Source organism: Carcharodon carcharias, chromosome 34 (genome assembly GCF_017639515.1).
Source record: "Carcharodon carcharias isolate sCarCar2 chromosome 34, sCarCar2.pri, whole genome shotgun sequence".
NCBI classification, from domain to species: Eukaryota; Metazoa; Chordata; class Chondrichthyes; order Lamniformes; family Lamnidae; genus Carcharodon; species Carcharodon carcharias.
The window spans coordinates 2,385,356-2,404,210 of NC_054500.1; the positions used below are offsets into that span (position 1 = coordinate 2,385,356).

The window sequence follows — 18,855 nt, forward strand, 5'->3', positions numbered from 1 at the left end:
TCAGTCCTGTCACCCCAGGAGTCACTCTGGTAAACCGTCGTTGCGCTCCCTCCATAGCAAAAACTTCCTTCCTCAGGTAAGGAGGACAAAACTGCACACAATATTCCAGGTGTGGTCTCACCAAGGCCCTTTTTAATTGCAGCAACTCATTCCTGTTCCTGTACTCGAATCCTCTGGCTATGAAGGCCAACATACCACTTGTCTTCTTTACCGCCTGCTGCACCTGCATGCTTAGCTTCAGCGACTGGTGTACAAGGGCACCAAGACCTCGCTGCACATTCCCCTCAGCGAAGCATGCATTATGCTGCTTGAAGTTCAGTATCGAGCATTGATTTTGTCACTAATTCCACGTAAGTCAAAGTAACAAACTTTTGGATATGTCTTTGTAGCGTTTTGCATCAGAATGTCGATTGTCTAGCTGGTAGTAATCTAGAGAATTAAGCGCAGATCCAAGGTGATACTCCCGAGGCCAATGCAGTGGCTATTCGGCACTTTCAGATAAGGCGTTAAACTGATCGGACCTCTCAGGTGGATGGAAGTGATCCCTGCGCCAAATTGGTGTGTACTGAGTGCTGAGTGTACTGAGCCAGCGTGTATCTCAGAAACAACACCAACATGCCCTGGTCATTTGTTCATTGCTGTTAATGGGAGATGGTTATGCTCAACCTCTCCCCCGCGCTTTTCCCATCACAACAATGACTAGATTTAAATGAACCCTCGGTGGTAAAAAGATTTGGGATTTCAGAGGTCTGGAACAATCTTTATGAATGGATGCCATTACTTTCTCTATATATCTTCTCTGCCCTAATCGATTGTTGACTAAAATGAGAATCCAATGGATGTTCTATACATTAGGAATACTCGCCTCTTACGTGGAGTAGTCGATTTCTCTGCTATTGATTACAGCAGGGGAAGTGAGCCACATTCTGTTGCACGCTGATGAATATCGGCTATCCCATATGTTCTGGTACAGACAACAACCAGGTCGTGCATTTGAAACTCTTTTCTATCCTGCGGGAGCAGTGGTTGTCACCAATTACACCTCCGAGTCATTTGAGGCAGTCAGGACCAGAAAAAACACTGTTTATTCTGGAACTGAGAGACTCCGCTGCATCTCACGCTGCTGTCTACACCCGTCCTTGCAGCATCGAACATCTTTCGAGAAGGCGGATCCGCAACTACAATAAACAGGCATCTAACGTCAATTTACACCACTAGGTGGCAGCATTCGATAATTTTCTGTCACCTGTGATGAAAGTGTCATAATCGTCAGAATATTTTCTGCTTTATTGTGAAGCAGGTTTAAGGGGGTAAGTACAGTTGAGCATCCGGGAGATTTAATTACGTTTAGGGTCAAGTAGTCTGCAAGTTTGAAATCATCAAAAGAAGCTAGGTGCTTGACATGCTAATGAGTAAACATGGATGCTGGCTTATCATGCAATGTTTGAAGGGAATTTGCATTTTTAGATAAATGAAGAGAAATAGATTTCAAAGGGATCCTACCCTGTTTACCAGTAGCCAGATAAGCAACGCTAAGGAGTGTGTTATTTTTCCCAAAGGTTACTGACAATATATTGACAGCATGATGGTTTTATATTATGAGAAAGACGCAGTTTCGAAGAATCAGGAACAATATGATATACAAATTAAAAATAGAGAAACAGAATAAAAGGCGAAGTGTCAGAAGGCCATGTATGAACTAAAGAAGTGTGTGAAACAGCCTTTGTGCATAATTCTGCGAGATAACGAAATTCAAGTTGGGGAAAAGCCATTTGGAACTCCACTTGCAAGTGGGGCACTGTGTTAACATGATAATCCTATTATAAACCTAAAATCTATCTTGGAACGTTGCCTTAAAGGGAGTGTAACTGTGGTTCAGAGAAATTAGGAATTTTAGGATTTATTATAGCAGTCAGTAACAGTAGTCTTAGGTAAGCACTTGAAATCTTTATATTTTGTCAATAAATATTTTATTTTTTAAAAAATCTCTGAAGGTCTTGGTGGCCTCATTACTTGTGAATTCAGTGAACACATCTTGTAATAAATACGAATTACAAACTGTTGTGATAGAGTGACCAAGTTTCTCTTGTGGATTTGGTCCACCTGGCACACATCATCTGCCACATCATAACAGACCATGGATGAGAAAGGACAGCAGGAGTTGTTTTTGCCCATGTTGCTGGGTATGGCCCACTTTTTAAGAACTATTCATTCGCCAGGTGGCTGGGAAGTACAGTGCTTCCATCCAACCACAAGTTAGCTCTATGATTGATTATCGATACCAGGTTAAACAGGGACTGATTTTTCACCACATGGTGTCACAGGTGGTTCAGTCAGTGACTTTCTCAAGTCCGAGTCAAAAAGTCTAAGTTTTAGGCCCCCACTCTAGAGTCTTCACCAATCTAGGCTGGCACTTCAGTATGAATAGTGAGGGAATGCTGCAAGTTTATTATCTGTCCTCATAGGTAGACATAAGAAAGAGACACTTGTATTTAAATACCACCTCAAAGGCCCTAAGAACTCCCCAAAGCACTTTGCAAAAACTGAATATTTTGCATTATAGTCACTGGTCAAATGTAACGGAGTCGATAGCCTATGTAGGTATAAGACCTCCAAAAACACAACATACAAACTGACAGGTGTCCTGTATCAGTGATATTGGTAGAAGAACAAATATTTGCCCATGACACCGCCTAACCTCCCACTTTTCGTCTCCTAGCAGCATGAGTGGAAATTATTTCATTGAACATGAGTGCAGTTGTGAATCGGTTTAATACATTATTCGAAAGCCAGCACCTCCAACAGTGTAGCAGTTCCTCAGTACTGACCGTCCCACCGTGCAAGATCCGCTCAGCATCTACCTTCTGATAGTGTAGCACTCCCTCAACACTGGCCCTCCGACCGTGAGGCACTCCCTCAGTACAGACCCCTAGCAGTTCTACAGCCCCTCATCATTGACCCCACGACAGTGTGGTACTCCCTCAGTACTGACCCTCCGACAGCGCTGTAATCCCTCAGCACTGACTCCCTGACAGTGCGACTCGCCCTCACTACTGACCCTCGGACAGTGCAGCACTCTTTCACTACTGACACTCCGACATGGCGGCTGTCCCTCACTACTGACAGTTAAAGTTTAGAGTCCGCCTAACTCTGTATCAACTTTCATCCCTGCAGCGCATTCCATGACCACAGGGCGCCCAAAAAATGCTTCAAACTTTTGAAATATTACAATGTATTTAAGGGCGACAATCATCTTCTGCACAGCAAGATCACAGAAAGAGCAAGACGGTGATAATCAGGTGATTTCGACATTTTTCTTAAAGTTGGTTGTGGTGCAGATCGCGACCCAGGACATTAGATTTTGCAGTCTCCGCGAGTGTGAATGTGTCGGTGCCACATGCATTTGCCCAACTAGCGGTCGTCCTGCCAATTTTCCAACGCTCTGACGATAGACTCTTGCAGCACTGAAGGAAGCCATTCGGCCCGTCGTGCGCGTGCCGGCCCTCTGCGGAAGTTAGTCCCACTTCTCCGCCTTTACCCGGTAGCCCTGCAATCCCTTTCTCTCCAGGTCTTATCCAATTCCCTTTGGAAAGGCACGATTGAATGCTCCTCCATCATGTGCCAGGCAGTGTATTCCAGAACGCAACTGTCCTCAACAACTCAGTTCCACTTAACAATTCCTCACAATTCCCTCCCTCAGCCGCATTCAGATGTCCCATGGTGCGCCAGCGGCGGAGGTGGTTGTTCCAAATGATTAAGCGGCGGCAAGGCAATGTTTCCAAACATGTAGCAGTAATGAATACCTGCAGCAGGAATACATGTAGCAGGAATGATTACATGCAGCAGTAATACATGTAGCAGTAATACATGTAGCAGTAATGAATACATTTGGCAGTAATATATGTAGCAGTAATATATGTAGCAGTAGTGAATACCTGTAGCAGTAATACATGTAGCAGTAATGATTACATGTATTGTTACGAGCAGCTGAGAGACCCGGCCTGAAAGTTACAGTGACCTCCGTGTCCTTTATTGCGCTAATGCACGATAAAGAATTCAAGAAACGGCTTGAATTCAGGAGGCCAATCTGAAGTCCTGCAGCCTGCAACCACTGAGCGTGGAGCAGACTGGCACGACGACCTATTACTGTTGAACAGCAAATGCAGACCCAGTCCAAAAACTCACTGGGTAACCAAACGGAAAAATTCCAGGCACTCCCAGACCTAGCGTCGCATAGCAACACGTACGAAATTCCTCCATCTGTTTTGTGTTGCCTCAGTTAATTTCCTCTCGAAAACAGACAGAAGCATTTCGATTATATGAGTTCACCCATATCTGCGCTGTTTTCATTCAATGCATCAATAGAAGTTAAAAATAAAATAAAATTTCAGGTTCTTTATCTGAAAGCACGAAGCAGCTGAAATTAGATGGATGAATTAGTGGCACAAATATAAGTACACGATTTATATGTAATCAGTATGTCAAAAACATGGTGATCAAGGGAATTACATTTTAGCGGGTACACAATATGTAGGAAAGTAAACATAATGTCAAAGGGGGTGTGTAGCCCTGACAGTAAAGGGAGACATAAAGACATTAACGAGAAAGGATCTGGAGCCTGAAGATCATGAAGTAGAATCCGTGTGGGTGGAAATAGCAAATGTCAGAAAATACTGGTGGGACCAGTTTCCCGGCCCCCCTGACAGTAATGATACCGTTGGGTATAACACTTAACAGGAAATTATTGGAGTTCGTTACGAAAGCATTGTAATAATTGTTGGGGACTTTAACCTTCATAAAGACTGGGGCAATCAAATTGGTAAGAATGGCTCAGATGTGTTTGGAGAATGTTTCCGTGACAGGCTCTTGGAGCAGTATGTACTGGATCTGACCAAGGATAAAGCTAACTGAGGTCAAGTTTTTTTGTCATTCTTTCATGGGATATGGGTGGCGCTGACATGGCCAGCTATTGATCATTTGTGTAATAAAGCAGGGTTAACTCACAATGTCATAGCAAAAGATCCAATGGGAAAGAGCCATACAGTTATAATAATAATAATAATAATGCCATACAGTTTCATGTTAAGTTTGAAAGTGACATATTCCAATCGCAAACAAGAACCTTAACCTTAAACAAAGCCAATCACACAGATATGAGGTGACAACTGGCTAAGGGTAGTTGGGTAAATAGACTAAATGTTGAGGCTGTAAACGAACAGAAACAATTCAACATGTTCAACCAAAATGCATTCCACTGAAGAGCAAAAACTCAGCAAGGCCCACCCGTGGCATACTCAAAAGTTAAGATGGCATTAGATTAAAAGCAGAGGCTTATAAGTTTCAACACAAAAAACTATAGCAAACTATAGATTTAAGGCGAGAGGAGAAAACATTAGAGGAGATGTGCAGGGCAAGTTTTTTATGCAGAGGATAGTGAGTGGCTGGAATTCGCTGCCAGAAGAGGTGGTGGAAGCAGGTATGATAGTGGTGTTTAAGAGGCAGCTTGACAAATACATGAATAGAATGGGAATAGAAGGATATGGACCCTGGAAGTGCAAAATGTTTTAGTCTGACAGGCAATATGATCGGCTCAGGCTTGGAGGGCCGAAGGGCCTGCTCCTGTGCTGTACTTTTCTTTGTTGTTCTTTGAGGATTGGGAGTGTTTCAGGAACCAGAAAAGGGCTACCAAAAAGTTGATAAAAAGGAGGAAGAACAAAATATGAGAATAAACACAAAAACAAATTGCAAGAGCTTTTATAAGTGTATGGAAAGTAAGCGGGTAGCTAAGGTAAACGTTGGCCCCTTGGAGAAATTATCATTGGGAACAGGCAAGTGGCAAATATATTGCGTCTGTCTTCAGAGTAGAATACATAACTCCCATGCCAGAAATAGAAGGAGACCTGGGGCTAAAAGGGTGAGGAAATTAAGGAAATTAATATCAGCAGAGGAAAGGTATTGCAGAAACATAAGAGACTAAAATGCAGCAAAGCCCTAACGTCAGATGGCTACATCCTGGGCTTCTAAAAGAAATAGCTATAGCGTTAGTGGTTGTGCTGGCTATGATCTTCCAAAATGCCTTAGCTTCAGAAAAGATCCCACTAGATTGGAAGTTGGCAAAAGTTGCACCACTTTTCAAGAAAGGAGGAAGAGCGATAACAATGAACTATGGGCTGGTTAGACTAAAATTAGTTGCTTGCAAAATGCTGTAATCTATTACTGAGGAAGTCTTAATGCACTTACAGAAGTAATTAGAACCAGTCAGCATGGTTTTAATGAAGGGGAATCAGTAATTTATTGAAGCGTTTTGAGGATGGATCTAATAGGGCTGATAAAATGGAACCAGTAGGTGTAGTATACCTGGATTTCCAAAAGGGGTTCTGTAAGGTGCCACACAAAATTTTAATAGGCAAAATAAGGGTTCATGGTTTTGAGGGAATTAAATTAGTATGGGTGGAAGATTGGTTAATGGATTTAGCAAACATAGATTGGGCATAACGGAGGCTTCTTCAAGTTGGCAAGCAATAAATAATGGAGTGCACAAGGATCAGTGCTGGGGCCTCAGCTATTTGCAATCTGTATTAATGACTTAGATGAAGGTAGAGAGTAATATTTCTAAGTTTGCTGATGATACCAAGCTAGGTGGGAAGGTAAGCTGTGGGGAGGACACAGAGAGGCTGCAAAGAAATATAGACAGGTTATGTGAGTGGGCAACAAGATGGCAGATGGAATATAAAACAGGGAAATGTGAATTATTCATTTTGGTTCTAGGAATAAAATACCAGAATACATTTTGAAAGGTGAAAAAATTGAAAGTGTTGATGTTCAAAGAGATTTGGTTGTTTTGGTGCAAGATAAAGTTAACATGCAGGTTCAACAAGCAATCGGGAAGGCAAGTGGCATGCTGGCCTTTATGGCAAGGGGATTGGAGAACAAGAATAAAGAAGTCTTCCTGCAGTTGTACAGGGTTTTGGTCTGGAGTAATGTGTCTCGATCTCCTCATAACAAGAATTTACTAAATTAGTCTCTGTGATCAGGGGATTGTCTTATGATAAGAGGCTGAGAAAATTGGGTTCATATCCTCAGGGGTTTAGAAGAATGAGAGGCGATCTCATTGAAACCTATAACTTTCTGTTGGGGCTTGATCGGCAGGGCGATGAGAGATTGCTTTTATTGGCCGGGGAATCTAAAATACGGCGGCGCAGCTTCAGGATAAGGATCCGGTCCTTTAGGACTGAGATGAATAGAAATTTCTTTATTCAAAGGGCTATGGATCTTTGGGATCCTCTATCTCAGGTTATCGTTCTTGCCCCATTGTTGATTACAAGTTAGCTAGGATAGAATGATTTTTGTTCTCTCAGGGAATTAAGTGATACGGGGAGCTGGTGGAGAAATGGAATTGAAGCCCAAGGTGAATCATTGTGGTATTGAATGATGGACCAGGTTCGATTGGCATGTGGTTTTACTCCTGCTGCTACTTTTTATGTTGTTATGATCCTATGTCTACCATCCCTAGGAGGAGCTCTCTGAGCACGACTGTGAATTTTGCAGATTCAGTGAAGCTGGAGTGGACCATTAAGTCCTTCGAGTCTGTTACATCGGAATGAAAAAAGAAGCATTCAGCGACTGGAAACAGTTTCCCCAAACCGTTAGGTCATGGCTGATCTGTACCATAACTGATCCTGTCTGTCTTGGTTTTGCGCTGTTTAATACCATTTCATACCAATGAAAAATCTACTCATCGCAGGGGGCATCGATTTAAAGTAATTGGTGGAAGGATAAGAGGGTAGGTGGATAGGATTTGTTTTATCCAGCTGGCGGTGGCCGTCTAGAATGCCCTGACTGAGAGGGTGGTAGAGGCAAAAATCTTGACCCGTTAAAACATACACTTGGATACACACTCGAGCCTTTATGACCTTCTGGGCGACAGGACAAGGACTGAAAAGTGGAATGAGACAGGAGAGCTTTTCTTCTACTGAAACAAATGCGATGGGTTGAATGGCCTCCTTTGCTGTCCTAAACCTTCTCATGAAATGTTGATTCTTTTTTCAATTTGCGCCCCCCGCAGGCTCAAACACGTTTTAGGGAAGGGAGTGGCAGATTTTCACTATAGTTTGTGAGAAGATGTGCTTCCTCCCCTAAACAGACTCGTACCAATTTTAAGATTATGCACCCCTAGTTCAGGACGCCATACCAGAACAGATCATTTTTCGCCATCAACCCTATGGGATCCATTCATTAAGCCCGTGTATTATTAAAATATAATAATTATTAAAATATTAAAACTCTCAATTTTCTCTGGGGAAAAGTTATGTAACGATCAACGGCTATAATGTGGGTCGACGCAATTATCAATTAAGCTGAAATAAATTGATGAATCATCTTTCTTTTTATTCATTCTTGGGAATGTGAACGTCGATGAAGTGACTGGGCATTTGCTGACAATGCATAGTTGCCCCTTGAAATTGTTCTGGCTATCCATTTTCTTGAACACCTACAGCCTTCCCAAGGTGAAGGTGGGGTTACAGTGCTCATAGGGCGCGAGTTCTAAGATTTTGACACAATGTTCATGAAGGACCGATCAAATCGGGATGGGAACGGGATTCTTGGATTCTCATTGAACTTGATGTTCTGTTGGCTTAACGACGTTTATGTTGGTTATTCTTATGTTAAGTTCTTAAGGTAGGACAAACTCACTCTAAGATACCTACTAGGCCAAGCCATTTCTAATCAGAGAGATAGCAGGAAAACATACATTTTTAACAAGTTAGTCCATGTGCTTGGCCCTCCGCGTAAAAACAAATAATCCCAAGCGCATTTACTCGCCCTGTACCGTGATAATTCAATCGAACAACTTCCAAAATTTGTGCAAGGTGGAAGAACACCTCGACTTATAAGCAGCCCCGGAACTCAAACCCAATTCTAACCGGGGGCGGGGCCAGGGCAGACAACCGAACCAGTAAGACATCTGGGCCCATCCACCGCCAATCAGACACCGACAATGAGGCCCGGATACAGGGGAGAAATTATTTAATTATAGCACTGTATTCTGCCAGAGTGTCTGAACAGGACTTCATAGAGGAAGTGAGGAACACGGCCGCTCCCGAAGTCACGTTGAAATTTCTCCATTCGCAGATTCAGGCCCCAAGCCTGTAGGATGCACTTATCGTGTCTCGTCATTATCCTCTGCCCTCTGTTTCCAAGTAAGTATTCTCGATTTATGACAATCCTGGCGCTAACATTACGTCGGCGTTTTCATTAACTAATAATCTTTATCGAACTAGGTTTGGAAGATAGGAGTCATTTTTGAATGATTACTTAATCTGTGTAGAACATGATAATTGATCGAAAGTTTTTGGTGAATAAAATTTTGGCTCATAATTTTCTTTTAAATAAATAACCAATACACGGATCATCTTAACTTTATTAATGCTTATCGAACAGATTTTCGCGAATTACTGGCCATTTTTTTACTTGATGTCACTTTCTATCTATCTAATGCAGAATTATCCATCTATTTTGTATGTATTTTATCTTTCTCTACCTATGTATCAGTTTGTCTATCCACCTTTTAGTTAGCGATCTATCTATCTAACTATCGATCTATCCATTCACCCTTCCAATCATCCAACTATTTTTCCCTTTATCTGTTCATGATCTATATATATACAGTTGTATATCTACTATCTATTAATGTATCTATCCATCTAGTTAACATAGTCAACATAGTTGAATGATGCGCTGAATTTTGTAAATATTCTCCTTATTTCTCCAGGTAAAACGCTGGCAGAGATTATTCACCAATGGCCAAGTGGGTTGACCTTGAACAAAGGCGAGCCAGCGGAATTGAACTGCTACCAGAATGACAGCAGCAAGTACGTTATGCTGTGGTACCGACAGTACGCCGGGCAGGGTCCCAGCCTAATCGGTTACTCCCGCACTGGAATTCCATCCACTTACGAAGAAAACTTTAAAAACGCGGTCGAGATTGTAAGGGCGGGGGACAAAACATGCACCTTGAAGATCTTCAAGGTTAAGACGGCAGACTCGGCGGTCTATTACTGTGCCAGCAGTGAGCACACCGATGAAAACTGCGCTGGTACCAGCACAAAAACCAACAGGATGAACACCAGAACTGACTGCAAGGTACAAGCCTTGAAAACAACTCATGTCTTTCCGCTTCACGGGCCGCTTTTAACATGTTGAGTGACACCCTCAGTTAGGTGTGAATGACAGGGAATATTAGAAGGTTCTAGGAGATGAGGGAGAGAGAGAAGTGGGGAAAAAGAGATGCCCCGGATTCTCATGTTCATCGTCTTCGTTATTTTCATGTATATGTTAACATTCAGCTCCAGACATTGTTCTGGACTTGATCAATTAACTAGAATATTTAGTGATTTAAATAATGAAATATGTAAATCTCACCGCGGTGACGTGTTGAAGAGGCAAACAATGATTCAACATACGATTTTCGAAACTTTAATTGATTCATTCTAGACAATAAATATCAAACATATTATATTATTCTTTTTAAAATTCGCATTCAGATTCAGTTTTGTAGACCTCCCGATTCTATTTCACAGTCGCATTGCCCCGGGTGCTTGAGTGAAATTAGAACAGAACTTTTATTTCCATGTTTAATTCAGCACTTCTCCAACATCAATCGTCGCAAATTCAATCTAACATCCCGCAAAGATTTCAGCCCAGTTCCTGTGTTCAGGCCGTCACTGGGGCAATGAGGTTCAAAAAATGGCGTGGTGCTTCTGAACGAGGAAGCACCGCTAGATCTGCCACCAGAACAGAAAACATTGCAATAACAAGCTGCAATATGGTCAGCCCGCTGGAGAGGTGCCACGTTAATCCGGGCAAAACATTTCAGGAGGCGAAGCTTCGTATTTTGAGGGTTTACAGAGCGCGTTTGGTATAACTAAACTATTGAGACGGAAAAAGGTCCACTATGACAATGAAGAGAGATTAGCCTACATTCATGGCCACTTATTTTTGAGCAGCTCAAGGGGAGGCGGTGGAGAAGCGGCAATACCGTTGTACTGGTAATCCAGAGACCCACGCGAATGCTCTGCGAACAACTGTTAAAATCCCATTAGAGTTGCTGGTAGAATATAAATTCAATTAACAAAATCAGGAACTAAATGCTGGTCTCATAACGCTTGAACACATGAATTCCTTGTTTGTCGTAAAATCCGATCTAGGTTCACTAGTGCCCTTTAGGGAAGGAAATCTGCAGTCATTACCTGGCCTGGCCTCCAAGTGACTCCAGAGACACATCAATGTGGCTGACTCTTAGCTACTCTCTGAAGTAGCCCAGCAAGCCACTCAGTTCTTTCAAACTCCTGGAAGGAATAAAACTGGGCAGACCACCCGGCGTCGACCTAAGCACCATAATTGGCAGTGGCAAATACAGCTCTGTCGACGCTGGAAAGTGCTTCTCACTAACATCTGGGGACCTGTGCCGAAAGCTGCAGCCTGATATAGACATACTCATGAAATTATGACCTATAGTGTTCCAGACGTTACCATCATCACCTTTGGGTATTGCCTAATCCACCAGCAGGTCAGGCCTACCAGAGGTTGGCAAAATCTCACAGTGAGGGGGCGCCCATTTAAGACAGAGATGAGCAGGAATCTTTTCTCACAGAATGTAGTCAATCTGTGGAATACTTTGCTATAGAGACTGGGTCGTTAAGTATATTCAAGGCTGACATAGACAGGTTTTGAATCTGTAAGGGAATCAGAGGTTATGGGGAAAAGGCGGCAAGGTGGATTTGAGGATTATCAGATCAGCCATGATCTCATTGAATGGCAGAGCAGACTCGATGGGCCGAATGGCCCACTTCTGCTCTTATGCCTCATGGTCTCATGGTCTTGGTGGTGGGCGGAATTCCCTCAGCATTGACTCCTAATCTCACGCAGTCTCATGGAAACAGCTCAAACATGGGAAAGAAAACGTCCTGCTGATTACTACCTATCGACTCCCATCCCTTTCCAGCTGATGAAGCAGTGCTCCTCCATGCTGAAATGAAGACAGAAAATGCTGGAAAAACTCAGCTGGTCCGACAGCATTTGTGAAGTGAGAATCAGGGTTAACATTTCGAGTCCGTGTGACTCTTCCTCAGAGCTCCGAAGAAGGGTCATGCAGACTAGGGACATTAACTCTGTTTCTCACTCCACAGATGCTGTCAGACCTGCTGAGTTTTTCCAGCAGTTTCTGTCTTTATTTCAGATTTCCAGCACCCGCAATACTTTGCTTTTATCTCCTCCATGTTGAACACTGACTGAGGAAGTACTGAGGCTGGCAAGGGCACAGAATGTACTATGGGTGAGTGACTCAGCAGGATTACTGCTGACTGAGCTGACCGAGACCTGGAGGTCATAACTGCTGGCCCACAACTGTGGTGGGTGGTGAGGGAACCAACAAGAGGGAAAAATCTTCTTGGCCCTTTCCAAATCAATATACTTGTCACAGATCCATCTGTCACGACAGCATTGGTAGGAATGATGACTTCACAGTCCTTGTGGAGACGAGGTCCCGCCTTCACATTGAGGATACCGTCCATCGTGCTGTGTGGCATTCCCACCTTGCTAAATGGGATTGGTTTCAAACAGATCTACCAACTGAAAACTGGGCATCCACGAAGCACTGTGGGCCATCATCAATAGCATTGTATGCAAAAACAATCTAACTCCATGGCCCAAAATATCCCCACTCGATCATTGCCATCAAGGCAGGGAATCAACCCTCGCTCAATGAAGAGTGCAGGATGGCATGCCAGGAGCAGCACCAGGCATACTTAAAAATGAGGAGGTAACCTGGTGAAGCTAGAACACAGGACTACTTGCATGTCAAACAGTGGTGCAGTATGCTATGAATAGAGCTGGGCAATCCCAAAACCAACTGATCAGATCTAAACTCTGCAGTCCTGCCACAACCAGTCAGGAATGGTGGTGGACAAATGAGGAGGAAGTTCCACAAATATTCCCAACATCATTGATGGGTGGAGCCCAACACATCAGTGCAAAAGACAAAGCTGAATTATAGACAACCATCTTTGGACAGAAGCACAGAGTAGGTGATCCATCCCATCCTCATCCAGGGGTCCCCAGAATCATAGGTGCCAGTCTTCAGCTAAACCGATTAACTACACGTGATATCAAGAAACGGCTAAAGATACAGGATACTCCAAGAGCTGCAGGTGGTTAGACCATAAGACATAGGAGCACAAATTAGGCCATTCAGCCCATCGAATCTGCTCCACCATTCAATCATGGCTGATAGGTTTCTCAACCCCATTCTCCCCAAAACCTTTGAACGCCTTACCAATCAAGAATCTATCTATCTCAGTCTTAGATACACTCAATTACCTGACCTGCAAAGCCATCTGTGGCAATGAATTCCATAGATTAACCATTCTCTGGCTAAAGAAGTTTCTCCTCATCTCTGTTCTAAAAGGTCTTCCCTTTACACTGAGGCCATGCCCTCGGGTCCAAGTCTCTCCTACAAATGGAAACATCTTCCCCACGTCCACTCTATCCAGGCCTTTCAGTATTCTGTAAATTTCAATCAGATCCCCCCTCATCCTTCTAAACTCCATTGAGTATAGACCCAGAGTCCTCAAACTTTCCTCATACGTTAAGCCTTTCATTCCTGGGATCGTTCTCGTGAACCACCTCTGGACCCTCTCCAGGGCCAATGCATCCTTCTTGAGATACGGGGCCCAAAACTGCTCACAATATTCCAAATGTGGTCTGACCAGAGCCTTATAAAGACTCAGCAGCACATTGCTGCTTTTATATTCTAGTCCTCTCGAAATAAATGCCAATGTTGCATTTGCCTTCCTAACTATGGACTCATCCTGCAAGTTAAACTTAAGAGAATCCTGGATTAGGACTCCCAAGTCCCTTTGCCCTCTAGATTTCTGAATTCTCTCCCCAGTTAGAAAATAGTCTATCCCTAAAGTCTTCCTCCCAAAGTGCATGACCTCACACTTCCCCACGTTGTCTTCCATCTGCCATTTCTTTGCCCATTCTCCTAACATGTACAAAACGTTCTGCAGCCTCCCAGCCTCCTCAAAATTACCTGTCCCTCCACCTACCTTTTTCCCATCTGCGAACTTAGAGAATGCCCTCAGTTCCTTCATCTAGGTCATTAATGTATAAAGTGAAAAGTTGTGGTCCCAACAGTGACCCTTGCCGAACTCCACTAGTCACTGGCCACCATCCTGAAAAGGACCCCCTTATCCCCAGTGTCTGTCTCCTGCCAGACAGCCAATCCTCAATCCATGTTAGTACCTTGCCTCTAAAACCATGGGCTCTTATCTTACTGAGCAGCTGCTTTATCAAAGGCCTTCTGGAATTCCAATTAGATAACATCCACTGGCTCTCCTTTGTCTAACCTACTCGTTACCTCCCTGATTCTAGTGATTCCTGAAAGATCACCACTAACGCCTCCACTAGCTCTTCAGGTATTTCCTTCAGAACTCTGGGGTGTAATCCATCTGGTCCAGGTTATTTATCCACCATTAGATCTTTCAGTTTTCCTAGCACCTCCTCCTTGGTAATGGCCACCATACTCACCCTTGCCCCCCAGCTCTCTTGAACCTTGGGGATGTTACTCGTGTCTTCCATCATGAAGACAGACGCAAAGAACCTATTCAGTTCCTCTGCCATTTCTTTGTTCCCCACTACTACATCTGCAGCCTCATTTTCCAGCGGCCCAATGTCCACTTCTGCCTCTCTCTTACCCTTTATATATCTAAAAAAAAAATCTTGCAATCTTCCTTTATATTAGTGGCTAGTTTATCCTCATATTTAATCTTCTCCCTCCTTATTTCTTTTTTAGTTGTCCTCTGTTGGTCTTTGCAGGCTTCCCAACCCCTTGGTTTCCCACTGCTCTTCGCCACATTGTATGCTTTCTCTTTAGTTTTATGCTGTGCTTGACTTGTCAGCCGTGGTTGCCTCGTCCTCCTTTAGTATGTTTCTTCTTCCTCGGGATGAATTTTTGCTGTGTCTCCCAAATTACTCCCAGCTGCTCCTGCCATTGCTGTTCCACTGTCTTTCCTGCTAGGCTCATCTCCCAGTCAATTCTGGCCAGCTCCTCCTTCATGCCTCTGTAGTTGCCTTTATTCAACTGTAATACCGTTACATCTGATTCCAGCTTTTTCCTTTTAAATTTCAGGGTAAATTCTATTATATTATGTCCACTTCCTCCTAAGGGTTCCTTCACCTTAAGATCCCTTATCAAATCTGCCTCATTACATATCGCTAAATCTAGAATTGCCTTTTCTCTAGTGGGCTCCAACACAAGCTGCTTCAAAAAGGCATCTCGGAGACATTCCACAAATTCCTTTTCTTGGGATCCACTACCAACCTAATTTTCCCAGTCTACCTATATATTGAAATTCCCCATGATCACTGTAACCTTACCTTTCTTACACGCCTTTTCTATCTCCTGGTGTATCTTGTGCCCCACATCCTGACTACTGTTCGGAGGCCTGTAAATAGCTCCCATTATGGGTTTTTTTACCTTTGTGGTTCCTCAACTCTACCCACACAGATTCTACATCATCTGACCCTACGTCATTTCTTGCTATCGATTTAATTTCATTTCTTACTAACAAAGCACTCCTCCCTCTGCCAACCTGCCTATTTTTGATAGGATGTATATCCTTGGATATTTAGCTCCAAGTCCTGATCCCTTTGCAGCCATGTCTCTATGATGCCCACCACATTATACATGCCAATTTCAATCTGCGCCACAAGCTGATTTACCTTATTTTGTATAGTGTGTGCATTCAGATACAACACCTTCAGTCCTGTATTTCCCATCCCCTTTCTCATTGTCATCCCTTTATCTGATGTGCTTGAAGTTAGATTCCTAGCTCTTTCCAAACACTCTGTCCTATTTTGTGATCTGGAGAATTTAATAGCCTCTCCTGGGCTCTCGTTCCTTTTCAGTTTTTTCATAATTTGCCATGAAGTTGAATCCACCCTCACACACGCTAACCTGCTGCTTTGTTTCCCATTAGTCATCATTCTTGGAGTTTTACCCTTCCCTTCCCCCCACTGTTTACTTTATAGTCCTGTTGAACACCCTATTTATCCTTTTCGCTAGAACATTGGTCCCAGATTGGTTCAGGTGGAGAGCGTCCCAATAGTACAGATCCCTCCTGTTCCAATACTGATGCCAGTGCCCCACGAAATGGAACCCCTCTTTCCCGCACCATTCCTTTAGCTAGGTGTTTACTTCCCTTATTCTCGCATGCCTATGCCAATTTGCACATGGCTCGAGTAGTAATCCGGAGATTATAACCCTTGACGACCTGTTCTTTAATGTAGTTCCTAGTTCCTGATAATCCCCAAACAAGTCCTCTTTCCTAGTCTTACCTTTGTTATTTGTCCCGACGTGGACCACAACAACTGGATTCTCCTAAGCCACTCCTCCCCTACCCCCCCCCCCCACCCCCTCCACCGTCCAATATCCTTTCAAGCCGGTCAGAGATGTCTCTCACCCTAGCTTCGGGCAGGCAACATACCATGCGGGTCTCTCGATCCTGATTACAAAGGATGAAATCAATTCCCCTAATTATAGAATCCCCTGCAACATCCAACTGTCTTTTTGCTCCCCCCTCTTGAGTGGCCTCCTGTGCCACGGTGCCATGGTCAGCTGGCTCATCCTCCCTACAGCCCTGTTCCTCATCCTCACAGGGAGCAAGTACCTCATACCTGTTGGACAAGGTCAAGAGCTGAGGCTCCTTTGTTCCTGAACACAAGATCCCTTTACCTGCCTCACTTGCAGTCGCACCCTGCTGAACCTGACCACTGACTGAATTTGAGGCACTTAATCTACCGGGTATGACCGCCTCCTGAAACAAAGCATCCAGGTAACTCTGCCCCTCCCAGTTGCATGTCCGGAGCTTGAACTCCAGCTCATCAATTCTGAGCCGGAGGTCCTCCAACAACAAACGCTTGCTACAGATGTGGTGACTGTGGCTCGCAATGGGATCTGCCAGCTCCCACATCAGCTACAGCACATCAACTGTCCAGCCATCTCGACTTAGTTACTTAATTTATTAGTTAGCATGCAGTGTTTTCTTTTCAAATTTGCTGCAGATTTCCTACCAAACCATCAGGTCAAACTTTCCTGTGATGTCACTTTTTCAGTTTTGGTTTCAGTTACTCTGAGCCGCGAGGTCATCGCTCCGATGGTCCTCCCTCAGACTCTGCTCCCTGGAGACCAGGCCGCGAATCCCCGAGTTCAGTTACACTTAAACTCACTGCTCCGGTTCTCCTTCCTCTGAGTCTGCTGCCAGGATTTACTCACCGAATCAGTTGTTTTTTCTTTAAAATCCATTTACAGAAGCGTGTCCGTCGCAGGTCTGGTGCACTCCTGAATGCACTGTCTCTTCCTCTCACTCTTTCTTTTTAGGTTTGAGGAGGAGGGAGGGATGAAAACACTACAGCAATGTAATGATTGGGCCTATTCTGTTATTTGATAGTTGGTCCTCCTCGAGTGCCTCCTGAGTCATGGTGTCTGCAGTGTCTTCTCCCAGAATGCTTCAATCACTTCACACAAGTGCCCGCTATTGGATGCTCTTCCTCCTGTTGAGTGCAAGAGTCATTCTCCCCGAATCCCTCCTGAGTCACGGTGTCTGTGGCGACTTCTCCCTGAATGCTTCAGTCACTTCTCACCAGCACCCTTTCTTAGATGCTCTTCCTCCTGTTGAGTGCAAGAGTCCCTCAACTCGATTCCCTCCTGAGTCGCAGTGTCTGCAGTGACTTCTCCCAGAATGTTCCAGTCACTTCTCACCAGTGCCTGCTATTGGATGCTCTTTCTCCTGTTGAGTGCAAGAGTCCTTCTCCTCGATTCCCTCCTGAGTCACGGTGTCTGTGTTGACTTCTCCCCAAATGCTTCAGTCACTTCTCACCAGCACCCTTTGTTAGATGCTCTTCCTCCTGTTGAGTGCAAGAGTCCCTCAACTCGATTCCCTCCTGAGTCGCGGTGTCTGCGGTGACTTCTCCCAGAATGCTTCAGTCGCTTATCAGCAGTGCCCTCTGTTGGATGCCCTTCCTCCTGTTGAGTGCAAGAGTCCTTCTCCTCCAGTCCCTCCTGAGTCGCAGTATTTGTGGTCACTTCTCACCAGCGCCCTCTGTTGGATGCTCTTCCTTCTGTTGAGTGCAAGAGTCCTTCTCCTCGATTCCCTCCTGAATTGCGGTGTCTGCGGTGACTTCTCCCATAATGCTTCAGTCAATTCTCACCAGCGTGAGGAGATGTCCACAAATCAGCCAATGTATTTTTAATTTTATTCAAAAATTTCTAGTGATTCCATTTGGTAAATTGGATACAACAGAAAAACCAAGGTTTGTAAAGAAGCACAAATTTCTTTCTATACTGTGCCACTGTAACAGGTATGAAGAATGTCATCTCTTATCTTTACTTTCTAGGTGGAAAGGGAACGCCATATTGGGAATGGCATTGTAACCGTCGTATTCCAAAAAGGAGAGGAATGATCACAGTGCTTCAAACCATCGATGAGTCATTCCCAATTCACACATATCCTCTTCCCTTGTCTTTACAGTATGGGTCCTGACAAAATTCTGGCAATAGTACTCAATGTTTGTGCTCCAGAACTAGCCCTGTCCTGAGCAAGTCGGTTCCCGTACAGGTACAACACTGGCATCTACCCAGAAATGTGAAAAAGTGCCCTGTGCACAACAAAGTTGTACAAATTCAACCTGGCTAATTACCACCCCATCAGCCTCTCCTCAATCATCAGTAAAGTGATGGAAGGGGTCATCAACAGTGATGTCAAGGGCACTTGCTGAGCATTAACATGCCACTCA

The 18,855-nt window shown here is 44.0% G+C and overlaps 1 gene segment (V, D, J or C); it reads left to right on the forward strand.

The window, feature by feature from the left end:
* The first annotated feature begins 9,075 nt into the window (after positions 1–9,075).
* Positions 9,076–18,522, forward strand: LOC121272508. The segment is given in 3 exon segments: positions 9,076–9,200; positions 9,773–10,143; positions 18,457–18,522. Coding segments are annotated over 3 exon segments (483 nt in total).
* Positions 18,523–18,855: the final 333 nt, after the last annotated feature.